The 23,316-nt window shown below is 40.5% G+C and overlaps 3 protein-coding genes across 3 annotated transcripts in view; all 3 read right to left on the bottom strand.

Moving 5' to 3' along the window:
- The window catches only part of LOC124134840 (titin-like), an 82,539-nt gene extending 77,391 nt beyond the window's left edge, over window positions 1-5,148 (bottom strand). The window contains exons 1-2 of the mRNA XM_046499902.2: window positions 5,101-5,148; window positions 237-2,307 (exon numbers count right to left, since the gene is read on the bottom strand). Of these exons, the coding sequence (XP_046355858.2) occupies window positions 237-2,160 (1,924 nt within the window). The 5' untranslated portion in view covers window positions 2,161-2,307; window positions 5,101-5,148. The remainder of the gene's footprint in view (window positions 1-236; window positions 2,308-5,100) is intronic.
- A 1,189-nt stretch (window positions 5,149-6,337) lies between these two features.
- On the bottom strand, window positions 6,338-12,934 carry LOC124134774. Its single transcript, XM_046499810.2, has 5 exons — window positions 12,880-12,934; window positions 12,063-12,213; window positions 10,810-11,018; window positions 9,241-9,333; window positions 6,338-6,959 (listed from the first exon to the last, which is right to left on the bottom strand). The coding sequence occupies exons 2-5, from the start codon at window positions 12,134-12,136 to the stop codon at window positions 6,778-6,780; spliced, it is 558 nt and encodes a 185-aa protein (XP_046355766.2). The 5' UTR covers window positions 12,137-12,213; window positions 12,880-12,934; the 3' UTR covers window positions 6,338-6,777.
- Window positions 12,935-16,448: 3,514 nt separating this feature from the next.
- LOC124134773 (macrophage mannose receptor 1-like) lies at window positions 16,449-22,824 on the bottom strand. Its single transcript, XM_048403544.1, has 5 exons — window positions 22,549-22,824; window positions 20,317-20,467; window positions 19,249-19,457; window positions 18,176-18,268; window positions 16,449-16,815 (listed from the first exon to the last, which is right to left on the bottom strand). Exons 1-5 carry the CDS (start codon window positions 22,604-22,606, stop codon window positions 16,640-16,642), a joined length of 687 nt encoding a protein of 228 aa, XP_048259501.1. The 5' UTR covers window positions 22,607-22,824; the 3' UTR covers window positions 16,449-16,639.
- Window positions 22,825-23,316: the final 492 nt, after the last annotated feature.

Raw genomic sequence — 23,316 nt, 5'->3', positions numbered from 1 at the left:
CCTCATACAAAGGAGGCCAGATTGCTTCAGACAAGTAGACACATGGTGAATATGCTTCATGATGTAGGACTATGACTGTTTGATGTAGTGTTCCTAGTGTGTTGGCTTATTCTTTTCTAATGTGTTTATTATTGGATACAAAATTCACCGACAAGTACAAAAATGGCACAAGTTGGGGTTTTTTTCAAAAAGAAAAGCTCCCCCATTCACTATTATATTCTGTCATCAAAACATACCTTCAAAAACCTCCATTTGTGAGAAATCCAATTTGCCAGGGATAGTTCTTGGGTACTTCACTGCTTCATCAAAATTTACTGGCTTGTAAGCGTCTCCTTTGGAGCTTTGTCTAGGTGGAGTTGTTCTCTTGGGGCTGGACTTGTCAGAGTCTGTAGTAGACTCTCCAGACACACCCGCCACGTGGATGTTGGTGATGAACTTCCTCTCACCTGGCTCATCATCAATGTCTGTTTCCATTTCAGGATGAGGTACAGGTTTTGCTTTCGGAGAAATCTCATCTTTCTTTGATGGTGTTTTAAACCAGGCTCGCAGTCTCTGTTCATCAAGATCTCGAGCAGCTTGGTCAAGGTCAGTGGCCACTGGTCCCCTTGGACCCCGGATCTGCCGCCTTGAGGACGAGTATGTCATGTCAAGGGAGTGGCTCAACTTGGATGATTGCTTTTGATGCAACAATAGCTGTTCTCCACTCAGGGACAGACTTCGTGGAGGTGTTCCACCATAATCACCATCTATTTCTTCATCATCCAGAGGAATATCACTTGTAGACATGGTTCTGGAGGTTCTGGGAGAGACTGATCTTGAGGAGGATTTATCAGAAGGTTGGGTCAAGGATCTAGGAGAATGCTGAGACAGTTCTACAATGGCAACATCACTAGTTGACAAAGTCTTTGATGATCTTCTTGACGGTTGCTCAGATATAGTCTTAGCTGAGCTGATCAATTTAGCTTCAGATAGTATGGGAGTAGGAGCCTTGTCAGAAGGTTTGTCTGGTTTCTGTTCTGGCTGATCAAGTGCCGTATTGGATAAACTCTTAAAGGACAAATCAGATGATTCAGTTTCTGCTGAACTGGACATTTGAGAAGAGTCAGACTTGGAAGTCTTTGGGGGTGAGTCTTGCTTGTTTGCCAAATTTGTAATAGAAAGACTCTGAAATTGAGAAATAATGTAATCAGCAGGATCAGTATCTTCTGTAGATGATGATTTCTCTGCTGAAACATCTTCCGTAACAGTCTTTGGTAAACTATTTTCCGGTTCTTTATCCAAAGGTTTCTGTGTTTGTAAAGCTCTTGCAGCTGGTCTTTGTCTCCTAGGTCCAGAACTTGAGGACACTGCACGGGCAGCAGGAAGTCCTACAATGGAGTCTGTTGGTGTTTCAGTTATCATTTCCTTATCCATAGATTTCCTCCTGGGTGAAATTGGGGCACTAAAATCAAATGAAACAGGTGGAGGCAGTGGATGAGATGGGATACTAATTGGCTGAGAGAGAAGAGCTTTCAGAGCATCCTCAGTTAAACTTCGGGATGCATGTTCAATCTGTGGTGGCCTTCTCCGAGAGACTCTTGAAGGTGGTTCATCAGGACCATCAGCAGTGGTTGGGACACTTGTTGATCGGGACAGGGGGGTGGTTGTTGAGTGTACAGGAGCTGTTGCATCCTCATGGCGAGATCTTCTTCTAGGAGACTGAGACATAGATTCATGCGGGAGAGGTGGAGGGGGTTCTGAAGGCAGACCAGGAGGATGGGAATCAGAGGTTTCACATCTATCTGAAGAGGATTTGGACTGATCTGTAATCCTTGACCTCCAGCGCTGAGATCTGGACCCTGAACTTGGCTCTGATGGTTTGGATCTAGGACTCGTCTCTGCAGGCATTGGTGGAGGAGGATCTGAAGGTAGAACAGGGGGCACATCAGGATCACCAGGAATTTCTTTCCTAGCTGAACGCCAGCGAGACTCTCTTGAAAAACTGGCTCCTGTAGGAGTCTTGTCCGAAAGGAGTATTGGTTCATTAGGTACAGCATCATTAAATGTTATATCCCTGATCCTGGACCTCGATGAACTGTGGATTTTAGGCTGGGATTCTTCACTTAATCGCCTCCTACGCGTTCTGGTAGATTCTGTTTTGTCTTTGTCCTCCTCCATCATGAGAGGATATGATATAGATATATGATATGATTAATTATCACAGTAAAACATGATATGTAGAATGAAGGACAAACTTGGTGGTCAAATCATTCTTTCTTGCCACCAATCTCTATGTTTGAGACTGGGTCCACCCTCTTCCAGCAGACACTGAAATACAAAAAACAATCCTGTTTAATGATAAACATGATGAACAAGATCATAACCAATGATCAATAACATATATTAGCATCGCTATAAGGCAAAAATTTATTTCTCCATCAACATGATCAACATGTGATCAATTGTCATGTAAAAACTAAATTGACTTACACAGCCTTGCTCCAACTCTGTATCGAATGATAAATCTATGGATGTTTAGTAATTCTATCCTTATAATACTGATAACTAATAGGCAAGTCTTGATAAGCGGACAGCACATGGTGTCAAACTCTGCTCATTTAAATTACCATGCTTCCTCATGATCAGTACATATTAAAGATGCCATCTTTTTATTGAGACTTGTTCCTATTATGTTTGTAATTTAGGAATTATGATTTCAACGAATAATAATTGCCTCAAAGTCTGTACTGAATGATAAGTCCATGGATGTATAGAAATTCTGTCTTTATAATAGACAAGACTATATAAGCGGAGGGGTGGTCGGGTAACCTCGCTTGTCATACCTAAGACCCGGGTTTGATTCCCAACATGGGTACAATGTGTGAAGCCCATTTCCGGTGCAGTGATATTGCTTGAATATTGCTAAAAGCGGTGTAAAACCACGCTCACTCACTCACTCACTATATAAGCGGACAGTATAAAAATGCCAGACTTTTGTAGTGACTTGTTCTTACTATTCATATAATCGAGGAATTATGATTAAACATAATAATCATTGCTTTACAAACCGATGCAAGTGTATGGCCTATATCACCATGGTAATGATCTGTAATTAGATATCACAGACTTAGAGGGAATGGGGTCTTGTTTGGTTACCATAAACTTTCATTACACTGTACTTCAGGTCATTATCCATAATTGCATAGAGCATGTACATGATGTCGGGTACACTTCAAAATTATACGTCATTGTCAGACATGGGAATCAGTTTTCAGATGATATTATCTGTCACATCAAAAACATCCTGTCATCATAATTAGGATTTTCCTAACACATTACATACTCGGTAACAGGTCCTTACAGTTTTAATATACCTATATTTATACCCTATATTTATTACTACATCATATTATTTTAAACATAATCACAATGATATGTCAGAAAAAACTTAAATTAAACTATTTAATGCATCGTGACATCTTCATAATTTGTACAAACAAAATTACTAATACAGTTTTGCATTTGTTCCAAATTGTCTGCCCTTGGTGAAGCTGGTGGGTTGGAGTTACTGTGTGTTTGATGCTCAGTATGACACAGTCTCTGAATCCTAAACTCTAGCAGGATGTGTCTGAGCAATGTGAGACATAGTCAGTTTGGTCACAGGTGGAAAACTGGAGAGTATTTTATGAGTGTTTCAATATTTTCATGCATTTCTACACAAAAAAAACCAGTGCATATTGCATTTACATTTATATTATTTTTGCAAATAACCATGCTACTTGTACTGCATGTATATGACACATTCAACTACATTTACAAACAACTGAAATATCACCCTTTTATCATGTTCATAAAAAAAATTTGCAGTGCAGAATGTTCAATATATCGTTACTGCAAATCATCAATACTTTAAAAGTTATTAACGTAAATGGTATACCTTTTACAAAAACGCATACGCCTTGAAATGTTAGTCAATGTAAGAGATGCATTTCTCAACACATTATCCATAACCATAGATCATTGTAGATAACAGAACACTTCCTTTTTTGCAAATGTAATATTAATCATAACTGCTAGCAGCATGATAAAAAGGATAAGAGGAAGCTGCCGGGTGCCCAGTAACTCAGATATATTTGAGTCCAAGACTGTGCAACATGGTGCAAACATCCCTGACTTTGTCAATGTGTACATGGTACGTTCTCATGTTCTAATTGCAGCCAACTACATAAGTCTATCAAGTCTATCATGTCTATGCAACATATGCTATCTTATCTACATGCCTGCCAAGGACAAAATGAAGAAGAATATCAATATTAAATCAGCATTTTGCTGCCTCTAAATAACGCTCAAATAGACATGACTAACAAACTGATTGCTTCATACAACAGTGTTCAAGTCAACATTTTCAATGTAAAAGTGACAACTTTTCATCACATATTTTTAATCAGTTAGAAGCATTTCCTTCACTTGCACCTGTGTTTATTATTTGGATCTGTGCTATATATTCTGAATTAATACAAGAGAATATGTTAATAAACCTTGGTAGATTTGTAAATTGGTTGTTGGACATTTTGACAATGAAAATGATGAACTGTTCAACAGTAGGTATCATTCAAGGTTTCACCACCTGTTCATGGAGAACAACAAACCATCAAAACATTAATTTCAACATCTGTGTAAACACTTCTTGTGCGAATTTCATCAGGAACAAACAAATCAACGCATCTAGGGCCCAAGTTCTTACAGATGAATGAACCTTTCAGGAAATAGGAAATCTGGGATAAGAATTTTTGAGTTAAGATATCCAAACTTTGCGTGAAGAAAGATTACATATCAATTATCTGCAACCACCTTAATCTACAAATAGGTTTTACTTTTCAACAGCGAGTTGATATCAGTGTGCACCTTTAATCATTTAATCATGGGATTCCATGATCAAAATATAAGCGTCTCTGCCGAGCTGTCAAATGTCATTTATGAATTATTCGTGTCAACAACCGTCCCATTTTTACCATATAAATTAGTTATTTAGCCCATATTGGTATTTTGTTTCGCACACATTCCAAGAAAACTGGTACTTCAAGCAGACATTCATTTTCCCACGCCCATCGAATCAAATACCTGTTTTTATTAGTAATCCGCCATGTTTTGCGACTGCAAACAAAGGGCGCGTAACTCTAATATATTATCGTTGTAAAAGCTGTGCTTATCTCCCTTGGATAAAATCACTACATTACAGTCTGGTGTTGTTTTTATATTACAGTCAGAATGTTAGTTTTATTTTTGGTTAGGAAATCAGTTAGTTGTCTTTCTACTTTTCATTTCAATAATCTCAATCCAACAAATTAGTATGTGGATGCGTAAACTGATTTTATCCAATCATATAGATGAATATAAAGTATATCAAGTAAGTATTCAATGTTTGGACAAGGAACGCGACTTATACTTGCAATTTTAAGTGGTTGGCTAATATTCTTTTAATACCTTGTTAACATTGCAATACAATACACCTAAAAAGGGTCTTGTGTGAGGTTTAAGGTACAAAACTTTTTGCGGAACCACACAACTATTATTATGTAACTTGGTGTCCGAACATATGCAACTCTTAAAACAAAATCTGTCAATAAATGATACCGGTAAGTGCAGTTTTGTTTGCTATTCAAACTTGAAATACAACTATTATAGCGGATATGCTGATACTTTTCTTAGCATTTAACTTTGATTACATTATGACATCGTTACTTACATAATGCTTGAGACCCGTGAAGATCCGGGGTAGAATAGGTCTTCAGCAACCCATGCTTGCCGTAAAAGGCGACTGTGCTTGTCGTAAGAGGCGACTAACGGGATCGGGTGGTCAGGCTCGCTGACTTGGTTGAAGCATGTCATCGATCCCCATTGCGTGGATCAATGCTCATGATATCAATCACTGGATTGTCTGGTCCAGACTCGATTATTTACATACCGCCGTCATATAGCTGGAATATTGCTGAGTGCGGCGTAAAACAACCAGCCAACAACTACATAATGCTTGACATGTTGCACTTATTATAATATTAAGAAACCACTGACTTAAATGAAGAAGTACACCATGAAGGAAGGTAAGTATACACAGCTGGAGGTGAAGCATACATTTTACATACTGGCACTGTATATTTAAAATTAATTACCAATTATGTCACTTGGACAGAAACAAAAGCGACAACGCTGGAGAACTAAACACATAATCTAAAACAAGTTCAAGTCAAAGTCTTGTCAAGTTATAAGAAAATGTTTATTGGTACAAAACATAAATACACATTGATCCGATAAACACATTTAAAACATGCTCTAAGAATATGTAAAGATTAGGAGTAGGAGTATATTTTTAAATCGATTTTATGACTTTATCGACAAATAAATTGAGCATCAACAAAAATATATTAACATTGCTTTGCTTTTATCAAATGTAACATACAGCTGGGGTCATAACGGTGTACAGCTATTTTTTATTATGAGCATAATTTATAACTACGTGTGAAGTCATCGAAGATCAAAAACTGTATTGCCCACGTTCAAAGCCATCGTTGGTCAAGTGCAGTATTGCCGGCGTGTAAAGTCACCGAAGGTCAAATGCAGTATTGCCAACGTGTAAAAAATAATCGAAGATCAATCATTGTATTACCGACTGAAGCCAAAGCGATGCCGTCGAAGGTCAACGCTGTAAAGCCAGATATGACGTCAGCAAAGGTCAAGGTCAGGTATATCAGAAATGTAGCCAAGTTCGGTCACTGTATAACAGATAGTCGTCGTAGTGGGTTACAGGCCGTACAGACGACAAGTGAAGTCATCGAAGTAGGTCACGTGATTACATCCGGGCGTTTCCAGGCACATGAGTGTGCAGTCTTCAATGGATGAGAGCTTTATTTCTCTAAAGTAAGTCCAGTTCGTGGTGCTGGGAAAAGTGTACTTGCCATCAGTGAAGTCGTACTGAAGCGTTCCTGAAAACAAAACAAAACACGCAATGATAACCACAAAAAACAATGATACCGCCTCTGTGGTCTAGTGGTAGAGCGTCCGCCCTGAAAGCGGACGGTACGGGGTTCGATCCCCGGTCGCGTCATACCAAAAGACGTTAAAAGATGGTACTTGTTTTTACCCTGTCTGGCACTCGGCATTAAGGGGTTAAAACAAGGACTGATCGGCTCGGAGTCAGTGTACTGTGTCTGAGTAGGGTATTCATGTTAAACTACGGCATGGTACCTCAGTGGGCTAGCACTATAAAATCGGCATTGGTCCGAACTAGTATAGGCAGCCACACACACACGTGAATGCACACTAATCTAGAACGCGACGTTTAACCCCATTTCACCTCACCTCACATAAACAATGAATAATGAGATCACATTCACCGTTTCTGCTGGTCTACTGCACGTCAACTGGTTAAATACTCCGGGCGTATTCCCGGGTATTGCATAGTGACCCTGGTATCTCCCGATTGTCTGAAAGCCGACTGGAGAGGACGGGTGGTCAGACTCTATGACGTGATTGATTGTGAGTAATGACGTGATTGATTGTGAGTAATGACGTGATTGATTGTGAGTAATCGTGGCCAATCGTTAAATGCTCATGTCTTCAGACACAGTTTTTCTTTCGTCCAGACTTTATTATTTACATTCCGCCCTGATACATTGAGTTTTGCTGACGGAGGTTCACGCATTCAAGAAGCAATTGACTATTAAAGATTTTACGAGCGCTTCAAGTTATGGACGATTCGCCCTCGATATTTCGGCTTGGCTCCTCGCTTCTGTTTTGTGTCAGTCACATGGTACATCACATGGTACATGGCATGGAAATACACTTTGGATGAAATTACCGGTATAATCTTTTCCTGCACATTATGTTCATATATCACGTAATTTGCATGAATAAGTGAATGAACGTTTTTTCTACGCCACAAACATCTTTATTCAAGTATGTCATTGCAGCATGTATGTCTTGACAAGGCATATAGTCGTTGATAGCATGAACACCATGACGTAATCAGCCATGTCACAATTGGTACCCTATTTTTGTTATAGTCGGCTCTTACGACAAGCACTTGGTCGCCGATACTGTTGGTTGGTTTGTTGTTTAACGCCGCACTCAGCAATATTCCAGCTATATGGCGGCGGTCTGTAAATAATCGAGTCTGGACCAGACTATCCAGTGATTGACAGCATGAGCATCGATCCACGCAATTGGGATCGATGACATGTATCAACCAAGTCAGCGAGCCTGACCACCCGATCCCGTTAGTCGCCTTTTACGACAAGCATAGTTGTCTTTTACGGCACGTATGGTCGCCCATACTGTTCTGCGCTCTGAAACATTTATAGTGTTTCAGATCACGTGCATGTATTCGTCGTCACACATGTAATATACTTTTCAAAAGAAGTTAAAAAAACATCCGATAAAGAATAAGGTGCATTTAACTTCTTTTGGTTAGCATATATCAATTGTCAATAGCGACTTACATTACGAGGCCATTATTGGTGGTCTAGTGGATAAGAGCAGAGCAGAAGGTCAGTTGTTCGATCCCCGACCGCGTCATACCAAAGGACGTTCAAAGGCGGTACTTGTTTCCATGTATGGGATAAAACAAGAATTGGTCGGCTCGGAGTCAGTATACTGTGTCATAATGGGTATCCATGTCAGACTGCAGCATGGTGTCTCAGTGGGCTATCACTATAAAACCGGCATTAGAACTAGTCCGTACTAGTATAAATAGCCATACCCACATGTTCATGCACGTCACTATATAAGTGCGACGATAAACCCCATTTCACCCAACCTTACCTGTGGTCAGATTGCATCAAGACCCGTGAAGATCCGGGTTAGAATAGGTCTTCAGCAGTCCGTACCTGTCCCAAAATGTGACTGTGCTTGCCGTAAAAGGCAACTATGCTTGTCGTAAGAAGCGACTAACAGGATCGGGTGGTCAGGCTCGCTGACTTGGTTGATGCATGTCATCGCATCTCAATGTCGTAGATCGATGCTCTTGATCTCAATAACTGGATCGTCTGGTCCAGTTGTATAGTTGTAATATTGCTGAGTGCAGCGTTAAACAGCAACAAGATTGCATCAAATGTTGGGAGAGTATGGCGCAGTCAGAGTAATGCTGCTGTTTGTTGAGAAGGAACCATCTAACACAGCCACGTGTCAGAGAATTCTGTAGCCAACCTATCAACCGAATGGAGGACGGTCCATGCAGATGTTGATGTAGTTTAAAGGTCTATCTACCTCCAGGGCCAACTTTGGTGTCCGATAACGCAAGATCTTGGATTGTCTTTGGACAGTCTCCTGCAGGAATGATGGTCTGGGCGGTCGGGGTGTCTGTGTGTAGAAGGAACAGTGGTTGTTATGAAGGATGGTGCTTTAAGGTCATCGTCATGAATGTGAGTGAGTGAGTGAGTTGCGTTTAACGCCACTTTGAACAATATTCCAGTTACATCACAACGTGCCAGATTAATGAAGATTTATTCTCAACCCGGATCTGGTCGTATGGTTCTGAAAAACCTAGAAACATAATAGAGTCGAACTGAGATTCGAACCCACGAGAATAGGTTTCTGTCGTGCCCAGGGGACGCAACTCTACACGGCGAATTGCGGCGCCTTAGGTGACTGGGCTACCCGTGCCCCCTCGTCATGAAAGGGCAATCGACACAAATATATAAGTATGAAAAAAAAGCTTCTGTTGGCCGACTTTTAATGACTATTGCTACTACATATTTACATGTATTTACAGTTTCATTTTCTTTAGCGTTAAACAAATCACCCATCTTAATCCGAAACATGATAAGGTGTTGAAGTGATCATTCTTTTCCAGGACCAAAACCATTATTGGAGTTTCAGAAATCAGTCTGATATTTAATAATAATAATAATAATAATAATAATAATAGTAATGATAATAATACTCACATTCAAAAAACAAAGAAGCAAATAGATCACTTTCTTTTATATGCTCTTGTTTTCTTATGTGTTAATTGCAACTCTTCACTCGTTCACATCACCTTAGGATTATCTAACTCGCTTCCGCTTAGGAGACACGTTTTGAAATACACTCGTTGTAATATGGTATCTAACAGGGTCTGGTTTAGTAATCTGTATACTAGAATATGAAGTGTGGTGCGTTTCTCAAGATTCTATTTCAAATATATTTAATTACTGCTCTAGTTTTTTTCCCTCCCCCTTTTGTATGTTCCTTCCCTCTATATGCTATCTGTGTCTTTGCCTGATCTTCATATGTCAGAATTTATAAATTTATAACAAGAAAAGATGCCTCGTAGCTGTATACACGTATTTGACATAATTAGCACGAGATAATGTGCGCCACGTTCTCGGAAATGTTTAGACACAAAATGTCTCCAACGGTTATTAAAGCTCGGTAGATCAGACATTGAATGTTTGGCTTTTGTCACTTCATGAATTTACTGGGATTTATTTATAATTAGGATTTAATTAATATGTTATCATACTACCATTCATCATTGGAGTCATGGCACATGGTGGCTGAATCGTTCCACAGGAATCGGAAGTTTCGATTTCGAGTTCGGATATAATACCCTTACTACTGTGTGTATTATAAACAAAATATATCTCACCCAAGCATATCTCCTGTGGGAGCCAGTTTTGGATGATAATAGTGTATCTCAACTCATACGCAATTTTCAGCATTTTCAAATAGAAAAGAAGTTTCTAAATTTACTACTGTCGGACAATCATGAAACATCACAAACTGTCATTTCATAAATTGTCGGCCATGTTTAAAATTTCGAATCGAAAAGATTACGAAAAAGAAAATTAGTACCTGGAATCTCACACACATAAGGATAACCGGTCATACATCCGTGGGCATCCCACTGCATCTCGCCTGGCACGAAGCGGCCGCTCACGCATGACTGGGAACTTGGTTCGTTGGGCGCCCATATTGACCACGTGACCGGCGTGTCGTCATACCATGTGACCGTGTTCTCAGAAGATTTGTGGCGCGCACCAAGCCAAATGAAATACCCGCCGCTAAAAGACAAGCATGCCCATGGAAGTACAAAATGACTCATTACGCCTTCTTATATTTCAGGGGCTGTGGGGTAGCCAAGTGGTTAAAGCGTTGGCTCGTCTCAACGAAGTCCCCGGTTCGATTCCCACATGGGTACAATGGGTGAAGACCATTTCTGGTCTCCACCATCGACATATTGCTGGAATATTGGTAACGGTCCGTAAGACCATACTCACTTACAGGATATGTTTCATATTAAAAAATAATGATCATGCAATTCAAGAAAGGAAGTGTGTCTAAAAAAAACAGATTTTGCGTCTTGTAAAAAAAACATTGATATTCAATACAGACAAACTGTAAGAGAATATAATTTGGGGACTAGCCTGGGACGTAGAATTGTAAGCAGTAACCATTTGACATTGACCGTGAGTTAATTCCTGTGATGATATCCCATGAATAATCGACTATATGTATAGAGTATACGTAATGATTAACGTTTAAAACAGTTAAACTTGTATAGTCCGTTTGTTGTTGTTGTTTTCTGTATGGTAATCCGAACCATCATTCTGTATTCTAAGATAAAGCACCCGACCAAGGGCTATTAGATTATGAGTGAGTGAGTATGGTTTTACGCCGCTTTTAGCAATATTCCAGCAATATCACGGCGAAATGGGCTTCACACATTGTACCCATGTCGGGAATCGAACCCGGGCCTTCGGCGTGACGAGCGAACGCTTTAACCACTAAGCTATCCGACCGCCCCTGCGAATAGATTATGAGAATGCACTGATCATGTTTAGTATATGGACAAATGGAGCTTCAAACTCTTTGAAAGTTTCCCGGAATAACTCGCGGGGAGGACGGTTGAATTTAAGTGGTGCTGGTTCGTCTCGCTGACGAGCCGGGTTCGCTTCCACAATTGGAAACGGCGTATGGGGCCCATTCTGACGTACTATTGCTGGAATATTGCTGAAAGCAGCGAAAAACTATACTCACCCATTCCTACACCACGGTGACCAATCTAACGACATCTATCAAACTATTTGACATACTCTTGTACTTACTTTAAAGCGATTTTCCGTACCATGTCATAGATCCATAGGTTCTCCTGGGGGGTTTCGATCTTGACCAACTCCATGTTGTGAAACTGACAGCATGCACGTGCAAGAGTCCATGGGTACCAGGGTTTGCTCAGAAACAAGTATTGTCCTTCACCTTGAACCGTATAGATTTCTATTGAGTCATGACCCTGATTATTTATAAAATACTTCGTATCATATGATACAGATTCGCTGCCTTATCGTAAAACTATATACAACCATAACAGTATTAGTTTTTAATGAATCAGACGACATATACATGACCAATAATAACATAATATCAATAATTATAATAATAACACCTGTAGTCTTTTACGCGTCTTCATGGGTATAATGTGTCTTTGATTTCTTTGCATTTAATGAATAAGGTAACTGTATACATTGAAATGTATAATTATCAGAGAATGCCCCGTTATTTAGTAATATTTTTTAGAGTATATTTTTCTTCTGAAAGATGGTTTGGTGTTGATTTCAATACATACTGTGGGCACGGATGGCCCAGTCGTTTGAGGCGCCGCGATTCGCTGTGCAGAGTTGCGTCCCTTGGACACGCCAGAAACCTATGATTGTGGGTTCGAATCCCGGTTCGCCCCGATTATGTTTCTAGATTTGTCAACACCATACCCGTGCTCGTGGGTTTCATCGAAATGGTAAACGTCTGAGACCTGCATCACTTCGGGCTTTCCTCCCACATCAAGCTGACACGCCGAGATATAACTGTAATACTGTTAAAAGCGGCGTTAAACCCAACTCACTCACTCAATACATACTACAGCGTTACCTTTCAGACAGACACTGATGATCACAAACCCGAAAATTAAACGACTGACGTTAGCCATGGCACCCTCCCTGTCCAATGTAGCTCTTGTACGAGAGTATATAATGTAGCTGATATGGCTTCAAAGTAACGGTCTCTATGAAAACGTGTGCAAAACATTCACAGACAAAAATTGAATAGTCTCACCTTGATTTGTAATTGTGTTTCTATGATCCGTTATTCTGCTCATCCATATATGCAGGTGGAATCTCCCAATCACCTCCAACACCATACATTCAGCTAGGGGATAAACTATTCACTATTACGTTCAATGACAGTTTTCATCATTAGATTTTTGTTATTGTTTATTACAGGAAATCACAGAGGTAATAACAGTGACTCGTTTTGAAACTGAGGTTTGAGAAAGAATATTAACTCGTATATACAGACATACAATAAAAACAATTAAACTTAGAATTTCTAGAATTATCATTTTCGTTTTGTTCGTTTCAGATGGTGAACAGTATTAGTTATGACCCATGTGTTGCCTTTCAGCCTGACAAACGTCCCGTTTGTAATATATTCCCAACTACAAGCTGTGATCCGCCATTGTCCTCCGCCGCCATATTTCCTCCGGGAGATGGGGAAATTGATTTTGTCGTGATTACAAATTGAAAAAAATGAACACATTTGACTATCATCTTGGCCCTGTTGTACATGTAGCTATGAAGTTATTTATCATACCTCCATGTCAGAATGATGAGATCTGATTGGCCCACGTGATCTTGATCTTGATACTGTGTATCCCGCCTTGGAGGGGAATACATTTCTCAGCAGGGGAATAAATCCTTTATACCCCGCCACGAGCAAGTCAGGCTGCACGCTTTTTCCGAGTCAATGGAAGTCACGCGACATAGCGCAAGCGCAATTTTGAATTTGTTTTAATTATTTTTACATTTTCATATTAAAAGAATACCGGTAAGATGAATTCGTTCACTCGGGGTACATGGGGTTTGATGCGTCCCTCGTTAGTTTTTATACCACGAGTCGGAGGCAAAAAACCTAACGCGGGACGCATAAAACCCAACGTACCTCGTTTGCTTGTTTGTGTTTTTATTCTGATTATCAGATATATTGAAATATATTTGTCCGTCAAGTGTAGGAAGTTTTCTTTTGTCCTTACCATGGTTACTGTAAACGAAAAACTAACAGTAAAATAACAATACGAGTATCATTCGCATGTTTGCCAATCTGTCCTCGCTCCCACAATACCTCATCAATTCACCATATTACAAACGATAAAATACGATGAGAACGAATGTTTGTATTCCACACAAAATCAACAATTTATCGTCGAAATCGTATTTGAATTTGTGTCGTCTTTACATGGTATTTGAAGCGCCTATAAAATAATTCTGAATTCCAAGTAACACTGGCCTTGGCCTTAGCCATGTCAAAGATGAGTGTGAGAGTTCGACGTATGGGAATGGTAATAGAAAGGGGGACCCATGGAGAACTCCTTGTTGACCCCGCGTCTCAAAGAAGTGCCTCATCTGAAAACATGACACGTGACCAGCGACGATTACCCGTTTCGACGTTGTGTACACCATTGACGTCTGTTGGCAATATGGCGATTTGTAAGAGTTAGCACACCGTGGCGGCCGAGCTGCATGTAGACGATTTCTAATCGTACTCCAGGAGTGTGATGAAAGTTTGCAGCGATTTGATTCGCCGTTTGAGCTCAATTTCGTAGAGCCTGCAGTGGTGTCTGATCAATCGATCATATACTCTTTGTCATTGACCGTGGGACCCGGGGTAGAATAGGTCTTCAGCAACCAATTCTTGCCGTAAAAGGCGACTATGCTTGTCGTAAAAGGCGACTAACGGGATCGGGTGGTCAGGCTCGCTGACTTGGTTGATAGCGCGGATCGATGCTCATGATGTCAATAACTGGATTGTCTGGCCCAGACTCGATTATTTACAGACCGCCGTCATATAGCTGGAATATTGCTGAGTTCGGCGTTAAACAACAAACAAACAAACAAACAAACAACAAACATTGACCTTCCTTACCGTCCTGAACGGGGTCGATCGTCAACCTTTTTTTTTTACCTGTTCCATAGTCTGCTAATGACAGACTCTGATAAACTGAACGCAACGCCCACTGAACGATCACTTCAGCAGGTTCAAGCGTGTCAATAGCCCGTACACGCCCCGCGCGTTGCAGACACCGTATTTCTAATTTGCACACAAACAATGAATGAAATCAACTAAATCATAACAGTGATAGAAATAATGGTCCACAGAGATTAACGGACCTTTCTTGAAAGTGTCAAAGTCAGGAATGACGCACTACGCACGTGTTTGGCGCTACTGCGTGCAGACTATAGGATGTGTTTTGTCGTTAGGTTTTACAGTCATAAACGTTCTTGCATAGGTTGTTTGTCGTCAACACCTATCTTTGTTCCAGTGCTTGGTATTTACATTTATATTTCATGATCCCTTACTTTTTGTGAAGAGTATATGATAGGGTTCCAATTGGATTGAAGTCATACACAAACCAGTATAATTTTTCAAGCGTTGGGCAGTATGCCTCTTTGACAAAATGACTATTTTGGCACTCAAAAAAATATTTTTTTTACCCCTCAAATGTTAAGGCATAACATTAATATAGCATTAAACATAAAGGTGAGATGCGATCGGGTAGCCTAGTGGTTAAAGCGTTCGCTCGTCGCGCCGAAGACCCGGGTTTGATTCCCGGCATGGGTACAATGTGTGAAGCCCATTTGCCGTGATATTGATGGAATATTGCTAAAAGCGGCGTAAAATCAAACTCACTCACTCACTACATAACGATGAGCTTCAGTTTATGCGGTACTCTGTTTGATGTTGCATGTATGAGACAATAAGGTGAGGTGAAATGTGTGTGTGTGTGTGTGTGTGTGTGTGTGTGTGTGTGTGTGTGTGTGTGTGTGTGTGCTTGTAATAGTCCGGACTGATACCGATTTATAGTGCTAGCCCACTGAGATACCATGGTTGCAGTTTAACACGAATGCCCCACTCAGACACAGTATACTGACCCCGAGCCGACCAGTCCTTGTTTTAAACCCTTAATGCCGAGCGCCAGACAGGGTAACAACAAGTAAAATCGTTTAACGTCTTTTGGTATGACGCTCTCCGGGCTGACGCTCTACAACTATATGTGGCTATAATGTTTTAAAGTATTACAACTTGTAGGTTCAGAAGATAATATATTTGAAGACACATTTCCAAAAATAAATAATATGCACGTCCAAATATGCATTATGTCTGCCCAATCAGACCTGTGAAGATCCAGGGTAGAATAGGTCTTCAGCAATCCATGCTTGCCGTAAAGGTGACTATGCTTGTCGTAAGAGGCGACTAACGGGATCGGGTGGTCAGGCTCGCTGACTTTGTTGATGCATGTCATCGTATCCCAGTTGTGTGGATCAATGCTCATGGTATTAATCACTGGATTGTCTGGTCCAGACTAGATTATTTACAGACTATTGCTGAATGCGGCGTTAAACAACAAACAAATAAAGAAACATACCAAAGCAGAAGCTATTTAAACATGTACTTTGTCCATTATTTATGTACAGTGTTGAGACGCACATGCTAACATTTTGACCATGTTCCTAACTCAGAGGCTAGCACTGGAATGAGTGGTTCCAATTTTGAACACACTTGTGGTTCCGTTGTGGTCACGTCAGGTTCCGAGTCTTTATTTTTGCTTCAAAATTTGCCAATCATTTAGATTAGATTAGGCACTGTACATGTGACACTTGAAGTGATTGTAATAGGTCACGTGGTTACATCCGGGAAACTCGAGGCACGTGAGCATGCAGTCTTCAATTTGCGAGACAACACGAGAGCCCAGATACGATGTAGTGTTGGGGAAAGCGAACTTGCCATCAATGAAGGTATCCTGGCGGTTTCCTGAAAATATGCAAGGCTGATATTAGTCATGATCCACATTGAATGTCATTTGGATCAGTTCTTGTACCGACACGGGGGCACGCGTGGCCCAGTCGTCTGAGGCGCCGCGATTCGCTGTTTGTCAGCACCATACCCGTGCTCGTGGGTTTCACCGATGTGGTAAACGTCTGAGACCTGGATCACTTCGGGCTGTCCTCCCACATTGAGCTGACACGCCGTGATATAACTGGAATAATGTTAAAAGCGGCGTTAAACCCAACTCACTCACTCACAATTGTACCGATAACTCTCTGTTGAAGAATTGGTTCCTGAGCCAATCAGATGTCAGCTTCGATTCGGAACACTAATATTCACTCGATATAAAGCACACCCTTATGGGAGTAGATATCGTGGTGCTCAGAAACGACAGGGTGAAGAAAATATCCCCAATATTTTACAGATACGCCACTCTGAATGCTTCCCTCGTTACCGAGGTTTTAAAAGCCTCGTACAGACCTGGACTCTGTTCCACAAAGCGATCGTAGCGCTAAGACGACCGTAACTCCCATAATTTAACATAGACTTACGGCAGTCTTAGCACTAAGATCGCTTTGTGGAACGGGGCCCTGACCTCTTATGGGAAGGCATGCCTATGGTATCGGAGTAAAATATTTTTCTAAGATTGGTACCACATTTCACTCACTATTATAAACAGGCCCCTATTGATTTAAAGAAGGTTTCATTTTAGCGCCACCTCTGAAAGTCGACTTCTTCATTTGGCTATAATGATCGAACAGAGCTCTCGGCTTCTATTTTACAGAAAATTAACCAAGTATTGCCCAAAATGTATGGAATCCTAGAAGGGACATTTTTGCGTTGTCGCCCTCACAAAACCAAGCAAACAATGACAAAGTTAAACAAAGGCTACAATGCAACAATTAACCAATTGTCGCTCTGTGACGTTTTGAATTATTTTAGGCTTTTTTAAAGAAAGGCGAGAATCCGACATTTTTCAAGGAGAAACTATGTCGCGTTATCGCATTCATTTCTGTACTTTTTGCTCGGTTCTGTAAGGGCGGCAATGACCATTCTAGGATTCCATACAAACGTGATGTAACTGAATTTGAAGCTACAGGCTCGATACGGGAGCCAATACTTTTGATTCAATACCTCATATATAGATTCAGAAGGGTCGGGAAGTTCAAGAATTAATGTGAGAGTTGGTGTGAATATGCCACTAGTACACCACTTGAACCGAATTTCAGTTATATCACGACGCAGGTCTTCTACGTATATCATGGTGGTGAAATCCACGAGCACGGGTATGGAAACAATCGGGGCGAATGGGATCTGCCACTAAATCAGCGTTCATCATACCTACCATCAGATCCGACCGTCGACTCGGACAACACATAATCCTGGATGGACTCCGGACATCCGCTTGGCCTTGCGGTGAGTTGTATGTTCGGAGTTTCTGTTTCGAGCAATAAAACAACCATATGTTACGTAACAATAACTATTCAAATAATACGCCCTAAATATATGCCTAGCAACGTATGTCACCCCATCATCACTCTTAAAGGCCTCTGTATTACTGGAAATAAATTACATATGGAAATTTTCGAATTTCAGGAAAATATTTATCGTCTCCTTATCTTGCAGACAAGTGTCCAAAAATACAGTTCTTTATTTGTTTAAAATTTGTTTAAAATAAATTAGCACCTGTTTTTGTTGGGAAACGTAATTTGCACATCTCAAACAAATTACCCATCCCACGCCCCTGAACATCAAACGATTGCTCCCTAATATTTCGTCCCTGAACATAATTTGGACAAGCGGGAGATCAGCGATAGTGTGAGCATCGATATATATCTATATCTATATAATATATTAGTTGTTGTACCAGCAGTTTATGATCATTTCATATATGTGATGCATATAGCATCCAAAGAGGAAAGAGTGATTTGATCGTCTCTGTCATAATTGTACCCGGAATGACAATCATACCATGAAATTTGCCACTTCTTTTATTTCACAAAAGTTATATTTTGGACAATACTTTCTTAGTAAAGTACAGATTTTAGTACTCTTTTATTTGTTTGTTATTTAACGCCGCACTCAGCAATATTCCACCTATATGACGACTGTAAATAATCGAGTCTAGATTAAACAATCCAGTGATTGACAACATGCCATCTACGCAGTTTTAATACAATGACATGCATCAACCAAGTCAGCGAGCCTGACCACCTGATCCCGTTAGTCGCCTCTTACGACAAGCATGGGTTGCTGAAGACCAGTTCTAACCCAGATCTTCACGGGTCTTTACCGCCTTACACATATATAGGAATCCCTCACAAATAAGGACCGATTCCCTGCTGGGAGACATGTGAAATACTTGAGTGACGATGAAATTAAAAGCATGCACACACACCTGGACGAGCACACACGTACCTGTAACACTGCATACGTAGGAGTAGGCAGTTGAACACATGTGGGCATTCCAAACCATCCTATCTGGAATAAACTGTCCGCTCACGCATGCGTTGACATCCGGTTCCGACCCACCCCATTGGTACCATGTGACCAGTGCGTTGTCCGACCAGGTGAAGGTGCCTTGGGTTGTGTTATAGCTGGCTCCAAACCACAGGTAGTACCCGTTACTGAAAAGATGAAGATGCTTTGAAAATATAAACAAGTAGATCCAACAAAGGTTCTTTGTAAATAAATGTGTTCTGGTGATTGGACTTTCTGAATGTAAAATGAGGTGAGTGAGTATTGTTTTACGCCGCTTTTAGCAACATTCCAGCAATAAAATGGCGGGGGGCACCAGAAATGGGCTTCACACATTGTACCCATGTGGGGAATTGAACCCGGGTCTTCGGCGTGACGAGCGAACGTTTTAACCACTGGGCTACCCCAATCGCCCCTCTGAATGTAAAAATGTCCTTAAGTTAGTGTTTTAATATTGAGAGCGATTCGCAGAGATTTTAGTCCGCTTTGGAGCGTTTTTCTAGCAATATCACTGCAGAGTACCAGCTAGCGACTTCACACGTGTTCTAAACCGCCACTTTAAGTGTAATCCCATCTCCAAACTCAGTGTTCACAAAAATGTATGTTCCGAATATAGAGTTGACTTTCTGTAATGGTTGTATTCTGTAATCAGAGATTATATATATATTTCAGATTCCATGTCGCTGACTTGGTTGATGCATGCCATCGATCCCAATTGCGTGGATCGATGTTCATGATGTAAATCACTGGATTGTCTTGTCCAGACTCGATCATTTACAGACCGCCGTCATGTAGCTGGAATATTGCCGAGTGCGGCGTTAAAAAACAAACCAACCAACCAATCGTACGTTTCGTTTCTTTGTGTAATCCAGACCTCCTGCCTGACTTCATGCTAGTTTAGTTAGTGTTTATGTTCATTTTAACATTGTAAAACTTATGCCCAATATTTGACGCTGAGTGTGGCGTTAAACAACAAACAAATATGTACTTTAACATTATTACACTTACTTCGAAGTGACCTTCTGAACCAGATTATAGATGCGATCATTATCCTGTTTATTCTCTATTTTGGCCAACTGAAGACCATGAAACTGGCAGCAGTCACGTGCATCAGCCCAGGTCAGCCATGGCTCCTCGACAAACAGATACTGCCCTTGACCTTGAAGGAGAACAGTTTGATGTTCAACATACTATAACAACATGGCATGCACAAATGAAATACAGATTTTAGGAATTGAGCTTGGATTCCATCATCATGAATCCTGGTCTTCCTCACACCCTGGTGGCTCTGAAACCGTTTTCTGGTTCAGAAGTTTTAAGATGATGTAAAACGCCAACGTAACCAGCCTCGATTATCCACCGAAACAGGCTCCACCGGCTTGAAAGGCAATATAGCGGTGACAATTACATGAATGGATCACTAAAAATCAGTGAGGACACCAAGTGTTCCCGAAAAGGTAACCATGTTTTGCCTTACCGGTAGTACCCGCCATTCACGCAATTTACATAAAAAGGTGACATATCAAACACTGGATACTTGTAATACATAGGTAACGATTTGCAACACACAAAATACACAAAAGATACGTTTTTCCCTTCACATCTTAAATTTACCTAATTCACAGTCTAACTAAGAGTGAAACAGCATTCTGATAATCGTTAACTGGTTTCTGGTTGGCGAGAAGTTGTCTCTTCTCCCTCTAAGGGACATGATCCAGGCTTCCTTATTCTTCTTAGATGGCATTCAAACTACCCTGGATTGTGATGAATGAACTCGAGATGATGTGTAGGCGTCGACCCTGCTCACTGCTCAGTGATATATTATTGTGCTTCGTGACAAAATCAAGTTTGACGTCCAGTCTTAATCAGGATCTAGGCAAAAACCAAGTGCCGACCCCTCGTAGAATTGGGAATAAACTGCAAAGCAACCTGCACATTTGCCACAATAGAATACTGTTTCTAACTTACTTACTTACTTACTTTGGAGATTTAACGTGCGCTTTCCGACTGATGCGTATTTCGCACACGGGCCCGGCCAGGCCATTTAATGTGTTTCCGAAAGGGGCGAAAGTGGTCTGTGCAATCCAAGAGGGGGGTTTAGGGGTTGCTTATATAGAATTTGGGAATTTTGAGATTTGGAATAGATGCCGATGGGGTTGGGGAGAACTAAGGGAGCTGGGTATGTTGGATGTTTGTTTGTTTATGTGATTTTGATTTGGTAGGATAATTGTGTTTTTAGATGTGTTTTATTAGTTCCGTTTTTATTAAGAATACGCCTAAGGCCTTGAAGTTTTCTAGTTTATTTTGTGGGTTTAGTATTGCTTCTAGAGTGAGAGCCTTGTTTAGATTGAGGGTGGTTTGTAATGCGGTTCGATGTGTTATACTGTTTCTTGTCTGCAATTCCATTTATAGCCCAAATCATACTAAGTGATATATATCTTCACTCACGCATTGATGTATATTTTAAAAGTTTTTACTCAGTACATGTATGTGACTGTAGTTCATCAATTAGTTGTGACATACGTGACACACGCTCAGGTGAAGTTGTATCAATAACAATAGGTGAAGGACCCACAACAAGCCACCAGGCAGACTTGGCACCAGTCCGATCGTTGAAATTGCGAGAACACCGGGAACCCGTTTTAACCCTAGTAAGATTGTTTGTTTGTTTGTTTGTTGTTTTACGCCGCACTCAGCAATATTCCAGCTATATGACGGCGGTCTGTAAATAATCGAGTCTGACATCATTAGCCTCGATCCACGCTATTGGGATACGATGACATGCATCAACCAAGTCAGCGAGCCTAACCACCCGATCACGTTAGTCGCCTCTTACGACAAGCATAGTCGCCTTTTTCAGCAAGCATTGGTTGCTGAAGACCTATTCTACCCCGGATCTTCAAGGGTCTCAGTAAGGGCGGAACGTTTCGTATGTGGTACGATTTCTCCTGTCCGTTTTTATCGTCTGTTATCGTCTGCAATATCCGTTTTTCAAATCCAACTTTTGTCACGCATTAGTAATTAAGTATGCCCTAAATTATTAAAATTTGCAAAGTTGTTATGTGGAGTTGACTTTCCCTTTTACAAATATGTTAATATCTATTTGAATTTTCAGCCAAATAATGGAGAATGCCCAGTATTTGACCAAACGGTAAAAGTCACCACAGAATAACAATAATTGAAAGTATCTAAATAAGAACAAGCATTTTAAAATATTAAAATATATCGGAATGATATTACCTTGTGTCAGAAGGTTGTTGGCGATATACAAGAAAAGTCCGATGAAGAAAGTGGCCATTCTGAAACGCTCATATCAGAAGAATGATCTTGTTAGCACCCTTTGCTCTGAGTAATACTGCATAATTGGCAGTACTTTTTACACTGCTGGAATTATCTATGTAAACAATTAAATCTTCCAATACACCCATCCTTAATCAATCAAACATTGGTCTTCTTCACCGGATAATGATTTTGTGATGGTCGTGATGGGTTTGTCATGGGTATTACGCGCCAAGCATAACTGATCAATATATCACTGGAAAGGGCCTTCAGTCATGGCAACAAGACACGCCAGCACCAGTTGTTGGGGACGATCTTTTGTTTTGTTTCATTTTCAGCGAGTCCGGTGTCTGTATATTTTAATTGCCTATCAAATGCCAAAATAAGACCACAGTTTTTTAATATACTGTATTAATTTAAAACAGACAACAACATAAGTTACAGGAAAAGCCTTTATGTAGTAGTATAGTTTATTTCCGCACAGAAGGCCACGGGCCCATGGTATATAATGTCTTTTAGAATAGTTGTTGTATACAATTTTATATGACAGATCTTAATAACACTGAATTATATATGTATTTGTGACAGTAGAGATAGTTTGTGAAGAAAGCAGTACAGCACAATTACCCAGAGTTGATACCATGTGCCTTTAATGTGTTTTCTTCTCGGGCATCGATATTTACTAGCATGTTGTGAGCGCCACTGAAAAGCCAGTAGGTGAAGACTAGG

This window comes from Haliotis rufescens, unplaced genomic scaffold (genome assembly GCF_023055435.1).
Source record: "Haliotis rufescens isolate VD_foot unplaced genomic scaffold, xgHalRufe1.0.p SCAF_3, whole genome shotgun sequence".
Taxonomy (NCBI): Eukaryota; Metazoa; Mollusca; class Gastropoda; order Lepetellida; family Haliotidae; genus Haliotis; species Haliotis rufescens.
Note: the sequence above shows the minus strand (reverse complement) of the source record. Positions and strands in the feature narration are given on the sequence as shown.